This window comes from Mustela putorius, unplaced genomic scaffold (genome assembly GCF_011764305.1).
Source record: "Mustela putorius furo isolate JIRA1106 unplaced genomic scaffold, ASM1176430v1.1 tig00003932_pilon_pilon_pilon:0A:0A, whole genome shotgun sequence".
NCBI lineage: Eukaryota > Metazoa > Chordata > Mammalia > Carnivora > Mustelidae > Mustela > Mustela putorius.
The window spans coordinates 8,922,519-8,941,499 of record NW_025422077.1 but is presented as its reverse complement, the minus strand read 5'-3'; the positions used below and the strand labels follow the sequence as shown (position 1 = coordinate 8,941,499).

The 18,981-nt window shown below is 42.2% G+C and overlaps 1 protein-coding gene across 2 annotated transcripts in view; it reads right to left on the bottom strand.

Annotated features, from left to right (window-relative positions):
* The window catches only part of GTF2E2 (general transcription factor IIE subunit 2), a 67,287-nt gene extending 48,506 nt beyond the window's left edge, over positions 1 to 18,781 (bottom strand). For both annotated transcript variants that reach the window (XM_004757798.2, XM_013059019.2), the window contains exons 1-2: positions 18,643 to 18,781; positions 7,124 to 7,293 (exon numbers count right to left, since the gene is read on the bottom strand). In XM_004757798.2, coding sequence (XP_004757855.1) covers positions 7,124 to 7,289 — 166 coding nt within the window. In that variant the 5' untranslated portion in view covers positions 7,290 to 7,293; positions 18,643 to 18,781. The remainder of the gene's footprint in view (positions 1 to 7,123; positions 7,294 to 18,642) is intronic.
* Between the last annotated feature and the right edge of the window lie 200 nt (positions 18,782 to 18,981).

Sequence of the window (18,981 nt, the reverse complement as noted above, 5' to 3'; positions counted from 1 at the left end):
ATGAGTGGCTTAGTCGGTTGGGCGTCTGACTCTTCCATTTCTGCTCAGGTCGTGATCTCATGGGTCTGGATGGAGCCCCATGGGGGGCTCTGCAGGGAGTCTCCTTAAAAGATTCTCTCCCTCTGCTCCTCCCCCAGCTCTCCCTTTCTCTTTCTCTCTCTCTCTCTCTTTGATAAATCTTAAAAAGAAAAATACTTATCTGTCATTTTCAACTTAGAGAACCCTATCAGTTTGGAATCACTTTTCCACAAAATGTTTTCTCTTTCTATCCTTAGAAATAAACGCAAATAATGTAACCAAATTTCAAAGGACTTGCAAAAACTGGTATGCAAAGTACTTTGGTAACCAGGAGATATTCTGAGCACCGTTAAAACCACATTTTCATAAACCACAAACTCTGGAGTCCTTGCCACAAATGGGAAGCATACATATCTTTAATTGCTAAATTTCTTGATAATGGGCACTACTAACTTTTCCTACCTTATGCTGTAATGTATTTAACCATTCCACAAATATGTATTGAGTGCCTCTATGTGTGACAGATTGGGTTACGATGGCAAACAAGTAATCATGCAATTACTATGACACAGCTTTGTCAAAAATAATGAGTGCTTTGGGAATCAAAGGCTAAGCACTGAATTCAAATAGGACAGTAGAAATAATATGACTTAAGCTGCAACCTAAAAGAGGAACAGGAGTTAACCAAAGGAAAGAGGGAAGGAGCTAAGAAAGAATATTCCAGGAAGAGGACATAATGTGGGCAAAAGTCATGAGGTAAAAGGGAGTAAAGCATGTTAAAGGAGCTACAGGAAAGTATCACTAGGACAGAGTATAAGAAAAACAGTGAGCTATGGGTATAAAAGGTAATGGAGACCAGATCAGGTAGGGCATATAGACAGCAGGAAAAGACGGGCTTCATCTGAAAAGCAATGATGATCAGCCTAAAGACAGTGATATCATCAGACTGATGATTAGAAAAATCACAGATTGCTGTACAGAAAGAGTAGTCTAAAGAAGTTAAGCCAGGAAACCCTGTAAGCACCTAATCAGACAATCCACTGGTACTGACCCGGTCTAGGATGGTACAGTAGTCTTCAGTGTTTACACCCAGGAATTCCTGCTCTTCCTTCTTAGAGCACTTGGGACCCCATGTGTCTGGGTACAGCCCTGTGACTAGTTCTAGACAATGAGTTGTGAGAGAAAAGTAAGCTCTTACCATCAGGAAAGAGAATTTTAACTGACAGGTAAGATATTCCAGAGTTCCTTCTCCCTCTGGCACTGAGACCAAAAACATCTGAAATATCGGCTACTCTATCAGCCTGGGTCCTCTGAGTAACTAAAGAGCCAAGAGCCTTGCCAATACATGATAAATATGTGGTATGAAAGAGAAACAACAAATCTTTGTTGTTTTTAAGACACAGTGAGATTTCATACTGTTTGAAAAAAAAAAAGGTGGCCCAAATTAGTGTCACTTTGACCAAATTCCAAAATTGGTGTTTTATACATAATTTAACTGCAGTTTCAAACTCCCTCAGAAATGTAGTCTTATCTGGTCAGTCAGGAATTTTTCAATCAATGCCAATGAGTATGCCACGAGCACCCTTCCCCATCCCCCAAAGAAAGATGAGGTCATCTGCATAAAACCCCTGGCTTTTCTCCCTAGAAAAGGCCTGGCCTAGAACAGTCCTTTTCTTTTGCTAATAACTTTCCTGCCTTTGCCCTCCTTCTATAAAAAGCTTCCATTTTGCTGGGCACCTCGGTGGCTCAGTCCTTAACCAGCTGCCTTGGGCTCAGGTCATGATCCCAGGGTCCTGGGATGGAGCCCTGCATCAGGCTCCATGCTTGGCAGGAAGCCTGCTTCTCCCTCCGCCCACTCCCCCTGCTTATATTCCCTCTCTCACGGTCTCTGCCAAATAAATAAACAAAATTTTTAAAACAAAGGAAAAGAACCTTCCATTTTGCACAATTCCTTGGATTGCCTCTCTATTTGCTAAATGGGATGCTGCTGATTCATAGATCATTTCATAAGGCCAATTAGATCTTAATTATTTGGTTGAATTTTGTTATTTAGGAGGAGCAAAGATTGTGTGTGTGTGTGTGCGCGCATGTGCCAAAAGGCAGTTTTATTAAAGCTTGAGAACAAGACCCCTGGGCAGAAAGAGCTGCTGCTAGGAGCAAAGATATTCTTAACCAGATCAAAGAAACTAGGCCTAAGACTGGGTCTGTGCTAATGTTTAAACAGTGTACTACAAAGGTACTATGAATTAATTCAATGTACATTTCACTGGAATGAAGACAAAATCAACTTAATGTATGTGCTAATAAGACTGAGAGTCCTACCTGATAAAAAGATTACTTCTACTTAAACATCAATTAGTAAAACAGCTTGCAAAATATCTAACAAAATGACATCCATGAAGATTACTATTGCTGCATTTTTTGGTAGTTAAATAGTTTCTTGTGAATTACACTGGACTGACCTTGTTGTTTAAAAGGTAATGGTCTTAAGACTAAACTAAACCCAAAATAAGTAGAAGAAAGAAAATAATGGTGAAGTAGAAAAAATTAAAAAAAAAAAAAAGAAAAACACAAGAAAGAAAGAAATAAAACCAAAGTTGATCTTTTGAAAAGATCAACAAAATAAAACACAAATTCCTAAAATCAGAAATAAAAGAGGGAAGGTTATCATTACTGACCTTACAGAAATCAAAGGATTCCAAGGAAATACTTTGAAAAAGTTTAGACAGTGTAGATAATGGAATGGAAAAACTCCTAAAAAGATACAAAGCACCAAAATTAACTTAAGCAGATAACAAATAATCTGAATATATCTTTAAGAATTTCTACAAGAGGGGCGCCTGGGTGGCTCAGTGGGTTAAGCCGCTGCCTTCAGCTCAGGTCATGATCTCAGGGTCCTGGGATCGAGTCCCGCATCGGGCTCTCTGCTCAGCGGGGAGCCTGCTACCCTCTCTCTCTCTCTGCCTGCCTCTCTGTCTACTTGTGATCTCTCTCTGTCAAATAAATAAATAAAATCTTTAAAAAAAAAATTTAAAAAAGAATTTCTACAAGAGCTTCCCACAGAGGAAAGCTGGGTACAGCCCTGTGACTAGCTTTACAGCCCAAGTGGCTTCACTAGTGAACTCTACCAAATATTTAAAGAGAAAAATGTATCAAACCTTCACAAACTCTTCCAGAAAACAGTGGAAAAAAGAACACTTCACCAATCATTTTATGAGGCCAGAAACACCCTGACAGGCATCACATAAAAACTACAAACCCCACCCTCATGAATGCAAACACAAAACTCCTGTACAAAATACCAGCAATCTGAAATTCCACAACAAATAAAAAGGATTATACATCATGACCAAGTAGGATTTATTCTAAGAATGCCAGACTGGTTTAACATCTGAAAAATCAATTAATGTATTATTAATAAAAAACAAGAACATGATCTTCTCAAAAGATGACGAAAAAGCATTTGACAACCTCCAATACCCATTTAAGATTAAAACCTCTCAACAATTGGGGGTACCTGGGTGGCTCAGATGGTTAGGCATCTACTTTCAGCTCAGGTCATGATCTCCAGGTCAGCGGGGAGTCTGCTTCTCCCTCTCCCCCTGCTTGTGCCCTCTCTCTCTCTCTCTCATAAATAAATCTTTAAAAACAAACAAACAAACAAACAAAAAACAAAACTCTCAACAAACTAGTTTGCCCTGATAATGGGCATCTACAAAATCCATGCATCTAAGATCATGCATTAAGGAGGAAGATTGACTGCCTTTCCCCTAAGATCAGGAACAAGGCAAAGATGTTCACTCTCACCACCTGTATTCAACATTCTATTAGCCAGTCCAGGGCAGAAAGGAGGGAAGGAAGGAAAGAAGGAAGGGCATTCACACTGGAAAGGACATAATAAATCCATCCTTATTCACATATGACATAATCTTGCATGTAAAAAAAAATCCTATGGAATTCATACACACACACACACACACACACAACACACACACACACACACACAATAACCTAGAAAGAATGAACAAGTTCAGCAAGGTTGCAGAATACAAGATCAATGTACAAAAAACTAACTGTATTTCTTTTTCTTTTTTTTTTAAGATTTTATTTATTTATTTGTCAGGGATAGAGGGAGAGAGAGCGAGCGAGCACAGGCAGAGAGGTAGGCAGAGGCAGAGGGAGAAGCAGGCTCCCTGCTGAGCAAGGAGCCCGATGTGGGACTCGATCCCAGGACACTGGGATCATGACCTGAGCAGAAGGCAGCTGCTTAACCAACTGAGCTACCAAGGTGTCCCAAAAACTACTGTATTTCTGAGGCACCTGGGTCACTCAGCTGGTTAAGCATCTGCCTTCAGCTCAGGTCATGATGCCAAGATCCTGCTCAGCAGGGAGTCTGCTTCCCCTTCTGCCCTCCCCCCTCTCACTCCATATCTTGCGCTCCCTTGTTTGCTCTCTCTCAAATAAAATCTTTTTTTTTTTTAAGGATTTTATTTATTATTTATTTGACAGAGTGAGATCACAAGTAGGCAGAGAGGCAGGCAGAGAGAGAGAGAGGAGGAAGCAGGCTCCCTGCCAAGCAGAGAGCCCGACTCAGGACTCGATCCCAGGACCCTGAGATCATGACCTGAGGCGAAGGCAGCGGCTTAACCCACTGAGCCACCCAGGCGCCCTCAAATAAAATCTTTTTTAAAAATCTACTATAGGGGCGCCTGGGTGACTTGGGCGCCTGGGCTCAGGTCACGATCCCAGGACTGAACCCTGCATTGAGCTCCCTGCTCAGTGGGGAGTCTGCTTCTCCCTCCTCCTCTGTCTGCTCCCCTTCCAACTTGTGCTCTCTCTCTCACTCGCTCTATCTCAAATAAAGAAAAAAAAAATCTATTGTATTTTTATATACTAGCAATGAACAATTCAAAAATTAAAATTAAGAAAACAATTTCATTCACAATATCAAAAATAATAAAATATTTAGGAATAAATATAATAAAATAAGTGTAAGACTTACACATTAAAAACAACAAAACATTACCAAAAAAAATTAAAAACCTAAAAAAAGAGATGGAGTAAATTTTCATGATCCTGGGTTAGGCAAAGATTTCTTAGATATGACACACTTAGAACATAAGTGACATTCGATCAAGAAATTGTCGCCTGGGTGGCTCAATGGGTTAAGCTGCTGCCTTCGGCTCAGGTCATAATCTCAGGGTCCTGGGATCGAGTCCCACATCAGGCTCTCTGCTCAGCAGGGAGCCTGCTTCCTCTTCTCTCTCTCTCTGCCTGCCTCTCTGCCTATTTGTAATCTCTGTCAAATAAATAAATAAAATCTTTAAAAATATATATATATTAAAAAAAAAGAAATTGTATCTAGGGGCACCTGGGTAGCTCAGTCCGTTAAGTGTCTGACTTTGGCTCCGGTCTTCATCTTGGGTCCTGGGTTCAAGTCCCACGTGAGGCTCTGTGCTCAGCGGGAGTCTGCCTGCACTCTCTCTGCCCCTCCCCCTGTTATGCTCTCTAATAAATAAATAAGTAAAATTGTATCCAGAATATATAAAGAACACTTATAAACCAATAGGAAGAAAACAATTAAACCTTTTTTAAGTGGGCAAAAAATCTGAATAAACATTTTACCAAAGACGACCCAGGAATGGCTAATAAGCAAATTAAATGATGCTCAATATCATTAACCATTACAGAACTGAATGTTAAAATCACAATGACAGGTGCCTGCATGGCTCCATCAGTTAAACATCTCCCTGCCTTTGGCTCAGATCATGATCTCAGGATCCTGGAATCAAGCTCCACCTCAGGCTCCCTGCTCTGCCCAATGCCCTCCAACCCCCACGACTGGTGTGTACTCTCTCAAATAGAATATTAAAACACACAATGATACTACTTTTCAACCACTGGAATAGCTATAATCAAAATGACAAGAAATAACAAGTCTTAATAAGAATGGAAAAAAATGGGGTGCCTGGGTGGCTCAGTGGGTTAAAGCCTCTGCCTTTGGCTCAGGTCATGATCTCAGGGTCCTGGGATCAAGCCCTGCATCGGGCTCTCTGCTTCCTCCTCTCTGCCTGCTTCTCTGCCTACCTGTGATCTCCGTCTGTCAAAGAACCCTCATGTACTGATGGTGAGAATGTAAAACTATATGGCCATTTTGGTAGCTTCTTGAAAAGTTAAAAATAAATTTACAACATGACTCCAAAGTTCCACTCTTATGTTCTCCATCCAAGAGAAAAGAAAGTAAGTCCACACAAAAGCCTGTACATTAATGTTCATAGCAGCACTATTCATAATAGTCAAAAACTAGTAATAATCCAAATGTCTATTAAATGATGAATGGATAAACCATTCATCATGGTTTGTAGTATACCCATACATGGATTACTCTTCAGCAATAAGGGCAAAATAAAGTACTAACAGATGAATCCTGAAAAAAATACCAGCTAACTGAATCCCATAGCAAATAAAAAGAATCATACACCACAACCAAATATGATCTATTCCAAGAAAGCAAGGGTTGGTTCAACATCTGAAAAATCAGCTAATGTAATATACCATGTTAACAGCATAAACAACAAAAAGATCATCTCAATAAATGCTAAGTAAAAGAAGCCACAGACTAAGACTACACATTATACAATTCCCTTTATATGAAATGTCCAGAAAAAGCAAACATACAGAGACAGAAAGTAGACTAATGGTTATCTGCAGCTGGGGTGGGAACAAGAAGTGATCATAAATGAGCACAAAGTATCTTTCGGGGATGATGGAAATGTTCTACAATACGATTATATTAATAGGCGCAAAATTCAGCAAATTTACTAAAAATCTTTGAACTGTACATATAAAACAAGTGAAATATATGGTATATAAAATAAACTTCAACAAAGTCATTTTCTGCAAAGAGAATAACCTAAATTCTAACTATAAGACAAGACTATTAACATCTTAAGAACAATATATTCTCTTATCATCACATTCCCTTATACTTGAACAAGTGTCTACCAATAAATACAAATGTTGAACTGGAAAAATGAACTTGCCATGACTAAATGGTTTCCTAAAAAAATAAAAACTGGATAGTCCTAAAGTCAATTTTACTAACCAGAATTCTGTTTAGAGCCCGATGATCCTCCATGTTCTAGCTTTGCTTTCTTCTTCTTTGATGAGGATGATGATGATTCAGAAGATACTGAACGTTTTTCTACTACAGGAGTGGAAAGAGCTCGTTTTTTGAACAGCTCCCGTTCTCTCAACAGGCTTGGATCCATAATTCTGCAAAGATATAAGTATTTTTAATACACATTCTAACCACTCAAACCTATAGGCCAAATCCATAGGTCCCAAGAATTACTTCCAAACAAAATTACATTTACTATTAGTTCTCTATTGGAACTTGTATTCATTCACTTAAAAATCTTCACTTAGTATCTACTGTGTGTCAGGCACTGAGCTAGCCACTAGTAAAGAGAAACAGAATTATTCTCTAAAGCTCTAGAGCTGCACTGCCCAGTATGAGAGTCACTAGTCCCATGTACCTATGGAACACCTGAAATGGGGCCAGAGTTGAGATGTACTTTAAGTGTAAAATATACACCAGATTTACAAGGCATAGTTCAAAAAACTTTTAGAATTACTGATGAGATATTTTAGATTGTTTACATGTTGATGGGATAATAATTTGGATACACTAGGTTAAATAAAACATTAAAATTAATTTCCCCCAACAATATGATCATCTTAATACAGAAAAAGCATGTGAAAAAATAAAAATCTGTCTAGGATAAAAACTCTCAACAAAGTGGGTTTAGAGGGAACATACCTCAACATAATGAACACCAAATATGAAAAACTCAAAACTAACATCATACTCAATGGTTAAAATGTAAAAGCTTTTCCTCTAAGATCAAAAATAAGAAAAAGATATCCACTCTCCCCACTTTTATTCAACACAGTGGTGGAAGTACCAGATGCAGCAATCAGACAAAAAAAATTTTAAAGTACCCAAATATGTGAGGTGCCTAGGTGGCCCAGCCAGTTAAGTGTCTGCCTTCGGCTCAGGTCATGATCTCAGGGTCATGGGATTAAGCCCCACATCAAGCTACCAACTTAGCAGGGAGTCTGTTTATCCATCTCCCTCTGACCCCTGCCATTCACACACTCACTCTCACATAAAATCTTTTTTAAAAAAAATTATAAAAAAAAATAAGCATCCAAACTTGTAATGAACATGTGAAACTCTATTTACAGAAGACATGATACTGCATATAGAACACCCAAAGATTCCACAAAAAAATAAATAAATGAATGAATTCAGTGAATTGCAGGATACAAAATTCATATATAGGAATCTGTTCTGTTCCTATACACTAAAAACAAAGCAGTAGAAAGAGACATCTTTAAAAAATCTCATTTACAATTGCACCAGAAAGAATAAAAATACCCAGGAATAAATTTAGCCAAGGAGGTCAAAGACTTACTCTCTAAAAACTATAAGACACTGATGAAGGAAATTGAAGATGACAAAAACAAATGAAAAGATATTCCATGCTCATGGATTAAAAGAATATCATTAAAATGTCCTTACTTCTCAAAGCAATCTTCACATTCAATGCAATCCCAATCAAAACACCAATAGCACTTTTCACAGAACTAGAACACATAATCCTAAAATTAGTATAAAACCACAAAAGACCCTGAAAAGACAAAGTAATTCTGAAAAAGCAGCACAAAGCTGGAGGTATCACTGTCCCAGAGTTCAAGATATACACAAAGCTACAGTAACCGAACAGTATGATTCTGGCACAAAAAGAGACACACAGATCAAAAGAACGGAGAGCCCAGAAATACACCCACACTGAAGTGTCAATGAATCCACAACAAAGGAGGCAAGAACATACAATGGGGGAAAAGACAGTCCCTTCAGGTGTTGGAAAAACTGGACAGCTAATGCAAAAAAAAAAAAAAAGAAAGAAAGAAACTGGACCGCTTTCTTACACCACACACATATATAAACTTAAAATGGATCCAAGACCAAATATGAGACCTGAAACCTTAAATCCCATAATAGATAACAAAGACAGTAATCTTTTAGACACTGGCCTTAGCAATATTTTTCTAGATATATCTCCTCAGGCAAGGGAAACAAAACCAAAAATATACTACTAAGACTTAATCAAAATAAAAAGCTTGTGCATAGCAAAGAAAACCATCAAAACAAAAAGAAACCCTACTGAATGAGAGAAGACATCTGTAAATGATATAACAGATAAGAGGTTAATATCCAAAATATATAAAGAGCTTACATAATTTAACACCAAAAATAACAAAACCACTCAGAATAAAAAATGGGTAGAGGACCTGAATAGACTTTTTTTTCCAAAGACATACAAATGGCCAACAGATAACAGGAAAAGATGCTTAATTTTACTAATCATCAGGGAAATGCAAATCAGAATCTCAGTAAGATATCACCTCACAGTCAGAATGGCTGGTATCAAAGACAAGAAATAACAAGTGTTGACGAGGATATGAAGAAAAAGCAACCCTCATGCACTGTTGATGGTAATGCAAACTGGTACAACCACTGTGAAAACAGTATGGCGGTTCCAAAAAACTAAAAATAGAAATACTATATGATCCAATACTTCCACTAATGGCATTTACCCAAAGAAAACAAAAACACTATTTTTTTTTTTTAAGATTTTATTTATTTATCCAACAGAGAGAGAGAGAGAGAAAGGGAACACAAGCAGGGGGAGTGGGAGAAGTAGACTCCCCACTGAGCAGGGGAGCCCAATGCAGGGCTCGATCATAGAAGCCGGAGATCATGATCTCAGCCACAGACAGACACGCAATGACTAAGCCACCCAGGCGCCCCACAAAAACACTAATTCAAAGAGATATATGCAGCCCTATGTTTATTGCAGCATTATTTAAAATAGCCAATATATGGAAGCAACCCAAGTGTCTATCAACAGATAAAGAAAATGTGATATACACACATACAATGGATTATTAGCCATAAAAAAAAAAAAAGACAGAAAGATCTTGACATTTGAGACAACACTGGTGAACCTAGAGGGTATTATGCTAAGTGAAATAAGCAGACACAAATACTATATGATATTATTTATGCATATAATCTAAAAAAAACAAAAACAAAACAAACAGATTGTTAAATATACAGAACATACTGGTAGTTGCCAAAGGGGAGGTTGGTGAGGAGATGGGAAAAACTGGTAAAGGAGATTAAGAGGTATACACTTCAGTTATAAAATGCACAAGTCATGGAGATGATAAGTACAGCATTACAGAATATACTCAATAATAATTTTATAATGTTTCATGGTAACAAAGGGGAACTATACTTATGGTGAGTGTTGGGCACAGCAAAGATGGCGCTGGCCTGCCTTCTCTTCCGGCTAGAAAAGGCGCCACCGTGGCAGTATTGGCGCCAACGTGGCGGTTTTGGTTCCGCATATCTCTGATATTTCCTCCTCTCGCCCAACACACCCTACCCAGTTACTGACTACGTAACCAAACCCCATAGGCTCTCTCCCCGCTGACCTCATTTCCCATCCCCTACCCAATATAAGCTGCAACCCCGCTCAATAAAGTGAGATCCTGCTTCGACAGATCCCCCGAGTCTGGTGTGGTTCGTTAATGCGCCTGGACTCGTGACACTCCGCATCCCGCTCAGCCCCAAGGGGAGCTACCGGCTGGCCCGGACGCTCTCCTCGTGCCTGTCGGCCCGCAAAACCTACCAGAGTCTGACAACTGGTGCCCCGTGTGAGGACCCTCTCTCCTCGTTCTTCTCGCTGACGGGCCAATCGGTCTTCGGGTGAGTGTACCCCCATAAATTATGGGGCAGTCATCTTCCAAAAGTGACCCTGCCCTCGAATCCCTGCGTTTCCTTTTGAGAAGCCGCGGTCTTTCCCTCACCGATTCCCAAGCCCTTAAGACATGGGAGGCCTTTGTTAAGGTGGCTCCTTGGCTTCCGGAAGGTAACCTTTTGATTGGGACACGTGGGATCGTATTGAACAGCTAATCCATAAAGCCCACGTAAACAGGGGGGAGATACCCCCTTTGGGTACATATCCTACTCTGGTGGCACTAAAGAGTTGCTTTCCACCCAGACCCCCAAAGGGGCTTAAGGAGTCACCTTGCCCCCCGAAATCTTGCACCCCTCCCCCTTCCCAATCCGAGGCAACCAAACTCCCTTCTGGGACACCCACTCCGACTATATCAGACAAGCCACAAGAGAAGTCTCCCACTCCCGCCTCAAACATTCCTGACGGCCCCTCCGCTAGACCCAAAAAACTCTATCCCCCTCTAAACCCTTTTGATGAAGCCCCTTGGCCCCCAGATCTCCAACCCAAACCTCGAAGTAAGAGCCCCCCTGTGCGACCCCCCTCCACTAATCCCTTTATTCAGCCGTCACCTTATTGTCCCCCCCCCCCTCCAGAACATACCTCCCCTGAGCCCTCCAGTTGTTCTCTCTTCCCTGTTAATGTTAACCCAGGGGGTAACCGTCCAGCTCCATGGTACCCATGGGAGCCTGGGGACCTTAAGGAGCTTAAAAAGGCAGTGTTTTTGGACAGGCTTTAATGGTCTACTCCCCTTCGTCCTCCCCTTCCTGGGACCCATCTTAACCCTACTCCTCCTAGTTTCCTTTGGCCCCTGCATTATAAACAAGTTGGCCCAATTCGTGCAAAAGAGGATGGAAGCCATTCAATTAATGAATGTCCAAGTACATTATCAGAGATTGGCCGCCCATGATGAAGACACCTACTAATAGCGCCAATGACCTTTATTGGCCAATGACGGGTAAGACCCCATGAAGACCGGGGCAACCTAAGACAGGCCTTAGAGGAAAGTTCCCCTTGTAGCTGCATGATATTCAATGACGGGTAAGACCAATGGGAGGGACAGAACAACCTAAGACAGAGGACATACCTTTGCTGTATGACCCTCAATGACGGGTAAGTCTGTTACCTCACCACTGGCAACCTAAGACAGAAGTCATGCCTACAAAAACAAAAGGGGGAAATGTTGGGCACAGCAAAGATGGCGCTGGCCTGCCTTCTCTTCCGGCTAGAAAAGGCGCCACCGTGGCAGTATTGGCGCCAACGTGGCGGTTTTGGTTCCGCATATCTCTGATATTTCCTCCTCTCGCCCAACACACCCTACCCAGTTACTGACTACGTAACCAAACCCCATAGGCTCTCTCCCCGCTGACCTCATTTCCCATCCCCTACCCAATATAAGCTGCAACCCCGCTCAATAAAGTGAGATCCTGCTTCGACAGATCCCCCGAGTCTGGTGTCGTTAATGCGCCTGGACTCGCGACACTCGCCATCCCGCTCAGCCCCAAGGGGAGCTACCAGCTGGCCTGGACGCTCTCCTCGTGCCTGTCGGCCCGCAAAACCTACCGGAGTCCGACAACGAGCATTGAGTAATGTATGTATTTGTTGAATCAATACGTTGTACACCTAAAACAACATTTTTTTTTTTTAAGATTTTATGTATTCATTTGACAGAGAAAGATCACAAGTAGACAGAGAGGCAGGCAGAGAGAGAGGGAAGCAGGCTTCCCGCCGAGCAGAGAGCCCGATGTGGGACTCGATTCCAGGACCCTGAGATCATGACGTGAGCAGAAGGCAGTGGCCCAACACACTGAGCCACCCAGGCGCCCCTAATATAACATTCTATGTCAATTATACTTCTTTTTTTAAATGTAGGCTCCACACCCAGCATGGAGGCCAACATAGGACTTGAACCCATGACCCTGAGATCAAGACCTGCACTGAAATCAAGAATCAGACACTTAATCAACTGAAGGTCCCAAGGACCCCAGTCAATTATACTTCAATAATGAAAAATTTTAAATACAATTTTAAAAATAAAAACATTTTAAAAATTAATTCACCCTAATTTTTTCTAGTTTTTATTTTTTTAAGTTTTCTTCAAAGATTTTATTTATTCATTTGAGAGATATCACAAGTAGGCAGAGAGGCAGGCAGAGAGCGAAGCAGGCTTCCCGCTGAGCAGAGAGCCTGACAGGGGACTCCATCCCAGGACCCTGAGATCATGACCTGAGCCAAAGGCAGAGGCTTAACCCACTGAGCCACCCAGGTGACCTATTTTTTGAGATTTTATTTATTTATTAGACACAGTGATAGAGGGAACTCAAGCAGGGGGGCGTAGGAGAAGCAGGCTTCCCGCCAAGCAGGGAGCCCGATGCGGGGCTGGATCCCAGGACCCTGGAATCATGTCCTGAGCTGAAGGCAGATGCTTAACAACTAAGCCACCCAGGCACCCCTTTTTCTAGTTTTTAAAAAAATATGGCTACTAGGGATGCCTGGGTGGCTCAGTTGGTTGGACAACTGCCTTCGGCTCGGGTCATGATCCCGGAGTCCGGGAATGGAGTCCTGCATCGGGCTCCCAGCTCCATAGGGAATCTGCTCCTCTCTCTGCCCTTCTCCTCACTCATGCTCTCTCTCACGGTCTCTCTCTCAAATAAATAAAATCTTTTAAAAAAAAATATGGCTACTAGAAAATTTTGAATTATATGCGTGGTTCACATTTGTAGCTCACATTGTATTTCTACTGGACGCTACTCAAGAAAAATATCAGAACTACCACGCAGAAAGAAATAAGGCAGATGTAGGCTCACTGAAAAAAAAAAAAAAAGAGAGAGAGAGAGAGAGAAAGAAAACCAACAGAATTACTTTTAAACAGTTCTTTATTTTTTGTTAAGATTTTATTTATTTTATTTGACAGAGATCACAAGTAGGCAGAGAGGCAGGCAGAGAGATAGAGGAAGAAGCAGGCTCGCCGCTGAGCAGAGAGCCTGATGTGGGGCTCGATCCCAGGACCCTGGGATCATGACCTGAGCTGAAGGCAGAGGCTTTAACCCACTGAGCCACCAGGAGCCCCCAGAATTACTTTTAATGAAAAGGCGTGTTTTAGGGGTGCCTAGGTGGCTCAGTAGGTTAAGGCCTCTGCCTTTGGCTTGGTTCGTGATCCTGGAGTTCTGGGATCAAGCACTGTGTTGGGCTCTCTGCTCAACGGGGAGTCGGCTTCCCTTCCTCTTTCTCTGCCTGCCTTTCTGCCTACCTGTGATCTCTGTCTGTCAAATAAATAAATAAAATCTTAAAAAAAAAAAGGCATTTTTTAAAACTGGTGAACTGTCAGGGCATCTGGGTGGCTCAGCCGCTTAGGCGTCCACCCTTGGCTCGGGTCATGATTCTGGGGTTCTGGAATCAAGCCCCACATCAAGCTCCCTGTTTGGTGGGGAGCCTGCTTCTCCCACTGCTGCTCCCCCTGCTTGTGCTCTCTCACTCACTCTCAAGTAAATACTTTTTAAAAAATAAAAATAAATAAACCAGTGAACTATCATTAAGTGATATAAAGGCTGGATTAAAATTTGTTAGAACGATGTACAGAATATTCCTGATTTAGAGGGAGGTGGGACTAGATAGACCTCTTTTGGTTTTTTTCCCAGTTGGAAAACGCCACAGTTCTAAGCAACGTCAGTTAATGAGGGAAGCCACAGATCACTCAAAATGTATTTTATTTGTTTTTAAGTAGGGATTTGAACTCAGGACCATGATATTGGTACCTGAGCTGAGGTCAAAATATTCCTCTCTTCTTTTACAATCCAATAATCACACTACTGGGTATTCAAACAAAGAATATAAAAACTTTAATTCAAAAAGATGTATTCACCCCTATGCTTACTGTAGCATTATTCACAACAGTCAAATTATGGAATCAGCCCAAGTGTCCATTAATAGATGAATGGATAAAGAAGATGTGGTATAGGGGCACCTGGGTGGCTCAGTCGTTTCAGCTTGGGTCATGACCCTAGCATCCTGGGATGAAGCCCTGCATCGGGCTCCCTGCTCTGTAGGAGGCCTGCTTCTCCCTCTCCCACTTCCCCTGCTTGTGTTCCCTCACCATGTCTCTCTCCATCAAATAAATAAATAAAAATCTTAACAAAAAATTTAAAAAGATGTGGTGTATGTATATACACACACACAACGGAGTATTATTCAGCCATAAAAAAGAATGAAATCTTGCCATTTGCAACAACATGGCTGGATCTAGAGAGTATAATTCTAAGCAAAATAAGCAGTCAGAGAAAGACAAATACCATATAATTTCATATGTGGCATTTAAGGAACAAAACAAAGGAGGAGAGGGGAGACAAACCAAAAAAACAAACTCTCAGCTATAGAGAACAAACTGAAGGTTACCAGAGGTGGGTGGGAGGGACGGGTGAAACAGGCGATGGAGATCCGGAGTACACTTGATGAGCAATGAGTACTGTATGAAACTGGTAAGTCACTATATTATACACCTGAATCTAATATCAACACTGTATGTTAACTATGCTGAAATTTTTTTAAAAAGTTCCTCTCTTGAGACCCATAAGCACAGAATAAACTCATGGTTGCCAGAGGAGAGGGGGATGAGTGGGATATGGGGATGGGTGAAAAGGGTGAAAGGGAGTAGGATATACAGGCCTCCAGTTAAGGAATAAGTCATGGGGACGAAAGGTTTAGTACAGGGAATACAATCAATTACCATTTGTAATAGCATTGTATGGGGATAAAAGGTAAGCACAGCATAAGGTTCTGAGTTGTAAAATCACTATTTTGAGGGCAAGGGGCTGCCTTTGGCTCAGGTCATGATCCCAGGGTCCTGGGATCAAGCCTGGCATCAGGCTCCCTGCTCAGTGGGGAGTCTGTTTCTCCCTCTCCCTCAGCCTGCTGCTTCCCTTACTTGTGCTCATTCTGTATCAAATAAATAAATAAAATCTTTAAAATAAATAAATAATAAAACAAAATTATGATTTTGTATATCTGAAAACTGAAGTTAATCTTGTATGTCAAATATCCTTCAATTAAGAAAAAAGTTCCTGGGACACCTGGGTGGCTGTGATGGTTAAGCAGGTTAAGCATCTGCATCTGCCTTCCACTCATGATCTCTGGGTCCTTCAATCAAGCCCCACATTGGGCTCTCTGCTCAGCAGGGAATCTGCTTCTCTCTTTCTCCCTCCCCCCTGCTCATGCTCTCAATCACTTGCATGCTTGCTCTCTCTCTCTCTCAAATGAATAAATAAAATCTTTAAAAAAAAAAAATTTCATCTCTTGTTTGAACTCTCCTAGAATACCATGGAAGGTCTAGGAAGCACAACAAGCTGACCATGTAAATGGTCTTTGCATTCTTCACAAGCAGGAAAGGAAGGTCTGGGAGGAAAAAGACTCTAAACTTTTTCTTTTTTTACTTTACTGTTTTGCTTTGTTTTTAATAGGTTCCATGCACAGCGTGGAGCCCAACACGGGCCTTGAACTCACAAGTGAACCACCCAGGTGCCCCTATCTTAACTGTGAAAGTCTTCATGCACTGTGTAGCTCCATAAATACTTGTTAAATGAATAATGAACACAAAAACATCTTTAAATTGCTTTAGCCTTATTATAGGTTTTACAAGCCTTTATTAAATGCCTTGTGTCTGTGACTCTAAGCTTTGTGTACTTGTCTTGTGTTTATGTACTCTAAGCTTTGAAGAGTTCCAGAAGATAAACCCTTGCCTTCGAGCAGCTTACATTTAAGAATATTTAAGAACTGGGCAGCTTGCTTAAAAAGCAATGACTAAAATGTGACTTAGACTGCTAAAAGTTAAAAATATAAGCACTGATAAGAAATAATCAGAGTAAACTTTAGTTCAATGAATAAGTCACTGGCACTAGTATCAAAGACCTGACTTCCAGAACCCCCTCAGTACTAACCTCTAACTGCAACATGACCCTAGGCAAGCACTAGACCTCTCTAAATCCAATTTTATCATAAGCAGAATGAAGACACTACCAATGTTTTGTACATCTAGCCCAACTTTAAAATTAGATAATGTTTGTGAAAAGCAATTTTTAAATTTTTTTTGAATATTTTATTTATTTATTTGACAGAGAAAGAGACAGTGACAGAGGGAACACAGGCAGGGGAAGTGGAAGAGGGAGATCCAGGCCTCCCGCTAAGCAGGGAGCCCTATGTGGGCTTGATCCCAACACCCTGGGATCATGTTCAGAGCCAAAGGCATACGCTTAACCACTCAGCCACCCCGCCGCGCCAAAAGCAATTTTTTAAATAATAAAGCTATACAAATATGTTATCTCACTGCTACTATTCTGAATTGGATCTGAAAAGAAGTAACAGAATGATTATGCTAGGGTGAGGAAGGTGGGGAGGCGGTGGGGGAGTGTGGGGGAAAAAGGAGAAATCACCAGTGATAAAGTGGGGGCAACAAGCCAAAACCAGGAAACGTGTTTATTTCACCTTGTAAAGACAGGTAATTAAAGCAGGCTTTTACTCAGTTTTAACACAGACTTAAACAAAAGCCTTACAGTTTACGAAAACCTAAATGCTTACAGCCCTTGAGCCTCACAACTCTAGAAGACAACAGGTATTAGTTTTATTCCTTATTTTAATGTGTGAAATCTGAAATGAAGACGTACAGTTAAGGTCACACACTGGTAAGTGTACTTACCAATGTGTACTCAGGCCAGCACACGATCCCCTGCCTCCTAAATCGAATGCTCCCTTACTCCAGACCTGAAATGCGGGTCAAGGCCTCTAAAACAAAGGCGACCTGTGTGCTACGGGTGACGTTCAATGGCACCTCGAGCCGAAGGCTTAATGTCTCTCTCTCTCTCTCTCTTTCCCACCATCGCACGCTCCGCCTAACTTTTCCTCCTTGTTCTCACCCTACTCAAAAAATCCGTAGAGCTTTACATATACTGACCATGCCCAGTTCCCATTGAAAAAAAAAAAAAATCATCACAACTCAGGGAGTTCACGTGTTCCTCCACGGACGGTCACTGAGAAGCCCCCCCAAAAAATTAAATCAAAATCTTCTGGCTCCAAAGCACACGTTCTTTCCACTCTACCATACGACTTTCTTTTTTTTTTTTTTTTCTCCCAACCTTTCTACTTTTGCTCTCTTTTGCCTTTCCCTGCGTAAGCCTCAGAGCGGCCACTAAGCACCCAAGAACACTGCAAAGAACAGCCAGCAAGGTAAGAATCGAGACTGTTTTCCTCTTAAATCCCAGGAACGGAGAGATGACGAGGTATCGGAGTGTTTCGATTTGGAACAGGTCTCTAGACTTTGCAGACAAAACGACTGTAATTCACTCAAGTTTAGGGATCATTACAAACCCAGTCCCCAAAAGACGGCTTAAAAAAAATAATAATAATAATAATAATAACCCGTCAAGGTGCATCTAAATCACAGCCTTTCGTTAGACACTGCGGTTCCCTAAACTCCACACACGTTTCGCTCACCTACTGCTCCTGGAAAGTCTGGGGCTGGGAAGAGACACAATGAGCTCGGACTGCGAACTTCCCCTCTTTCTAACCCAAAAGTTTGCTCCATAGACCTCAGGCCTAAAAGACAATGCTCCCAAGAAGTTGTGACTGTGTTTAGTGTTTCGCCAGGAGGACCGCAGCCCCAGCCTCCCGAGAGCTGGAAGACGCGCTCGCCCCTCGGGAGGAGGCAGTCCCGAGGAACAACAGGCCCGGGCTCCCGCTCCCCTCACCCGGCGGCCGCAGCCCCTACCTGAGCGAGGAGGGCCGCCCCACGCGACCGGCCGCCGCCTCCCAGCGCCTCCACCTGGACCCGCCGCCCACGCCCGCGTGGCCACCGCTTCGTGCTCCTCGTCAGCGCCCCCGCCTGCCCGCACGCACGCCCAGCGCAGCCCCGCCAGGTCGGGGTCTCGCCACTGGCGGCGGCGGCGGCGGCGGCTGAGGCGGCTGAGGCGGCTGAGGCGGCGCGACTTGGCCGAGGGCTCCGCCCGCCACTTCCTGATCAGGCTACTAGGAGCTCCGTCCCGGCAGGCACCGCGGCGCCCCCGCCGCCGAGGACGCGCGTGCGTCGTCACGTGCCCCGCCAGGAGAA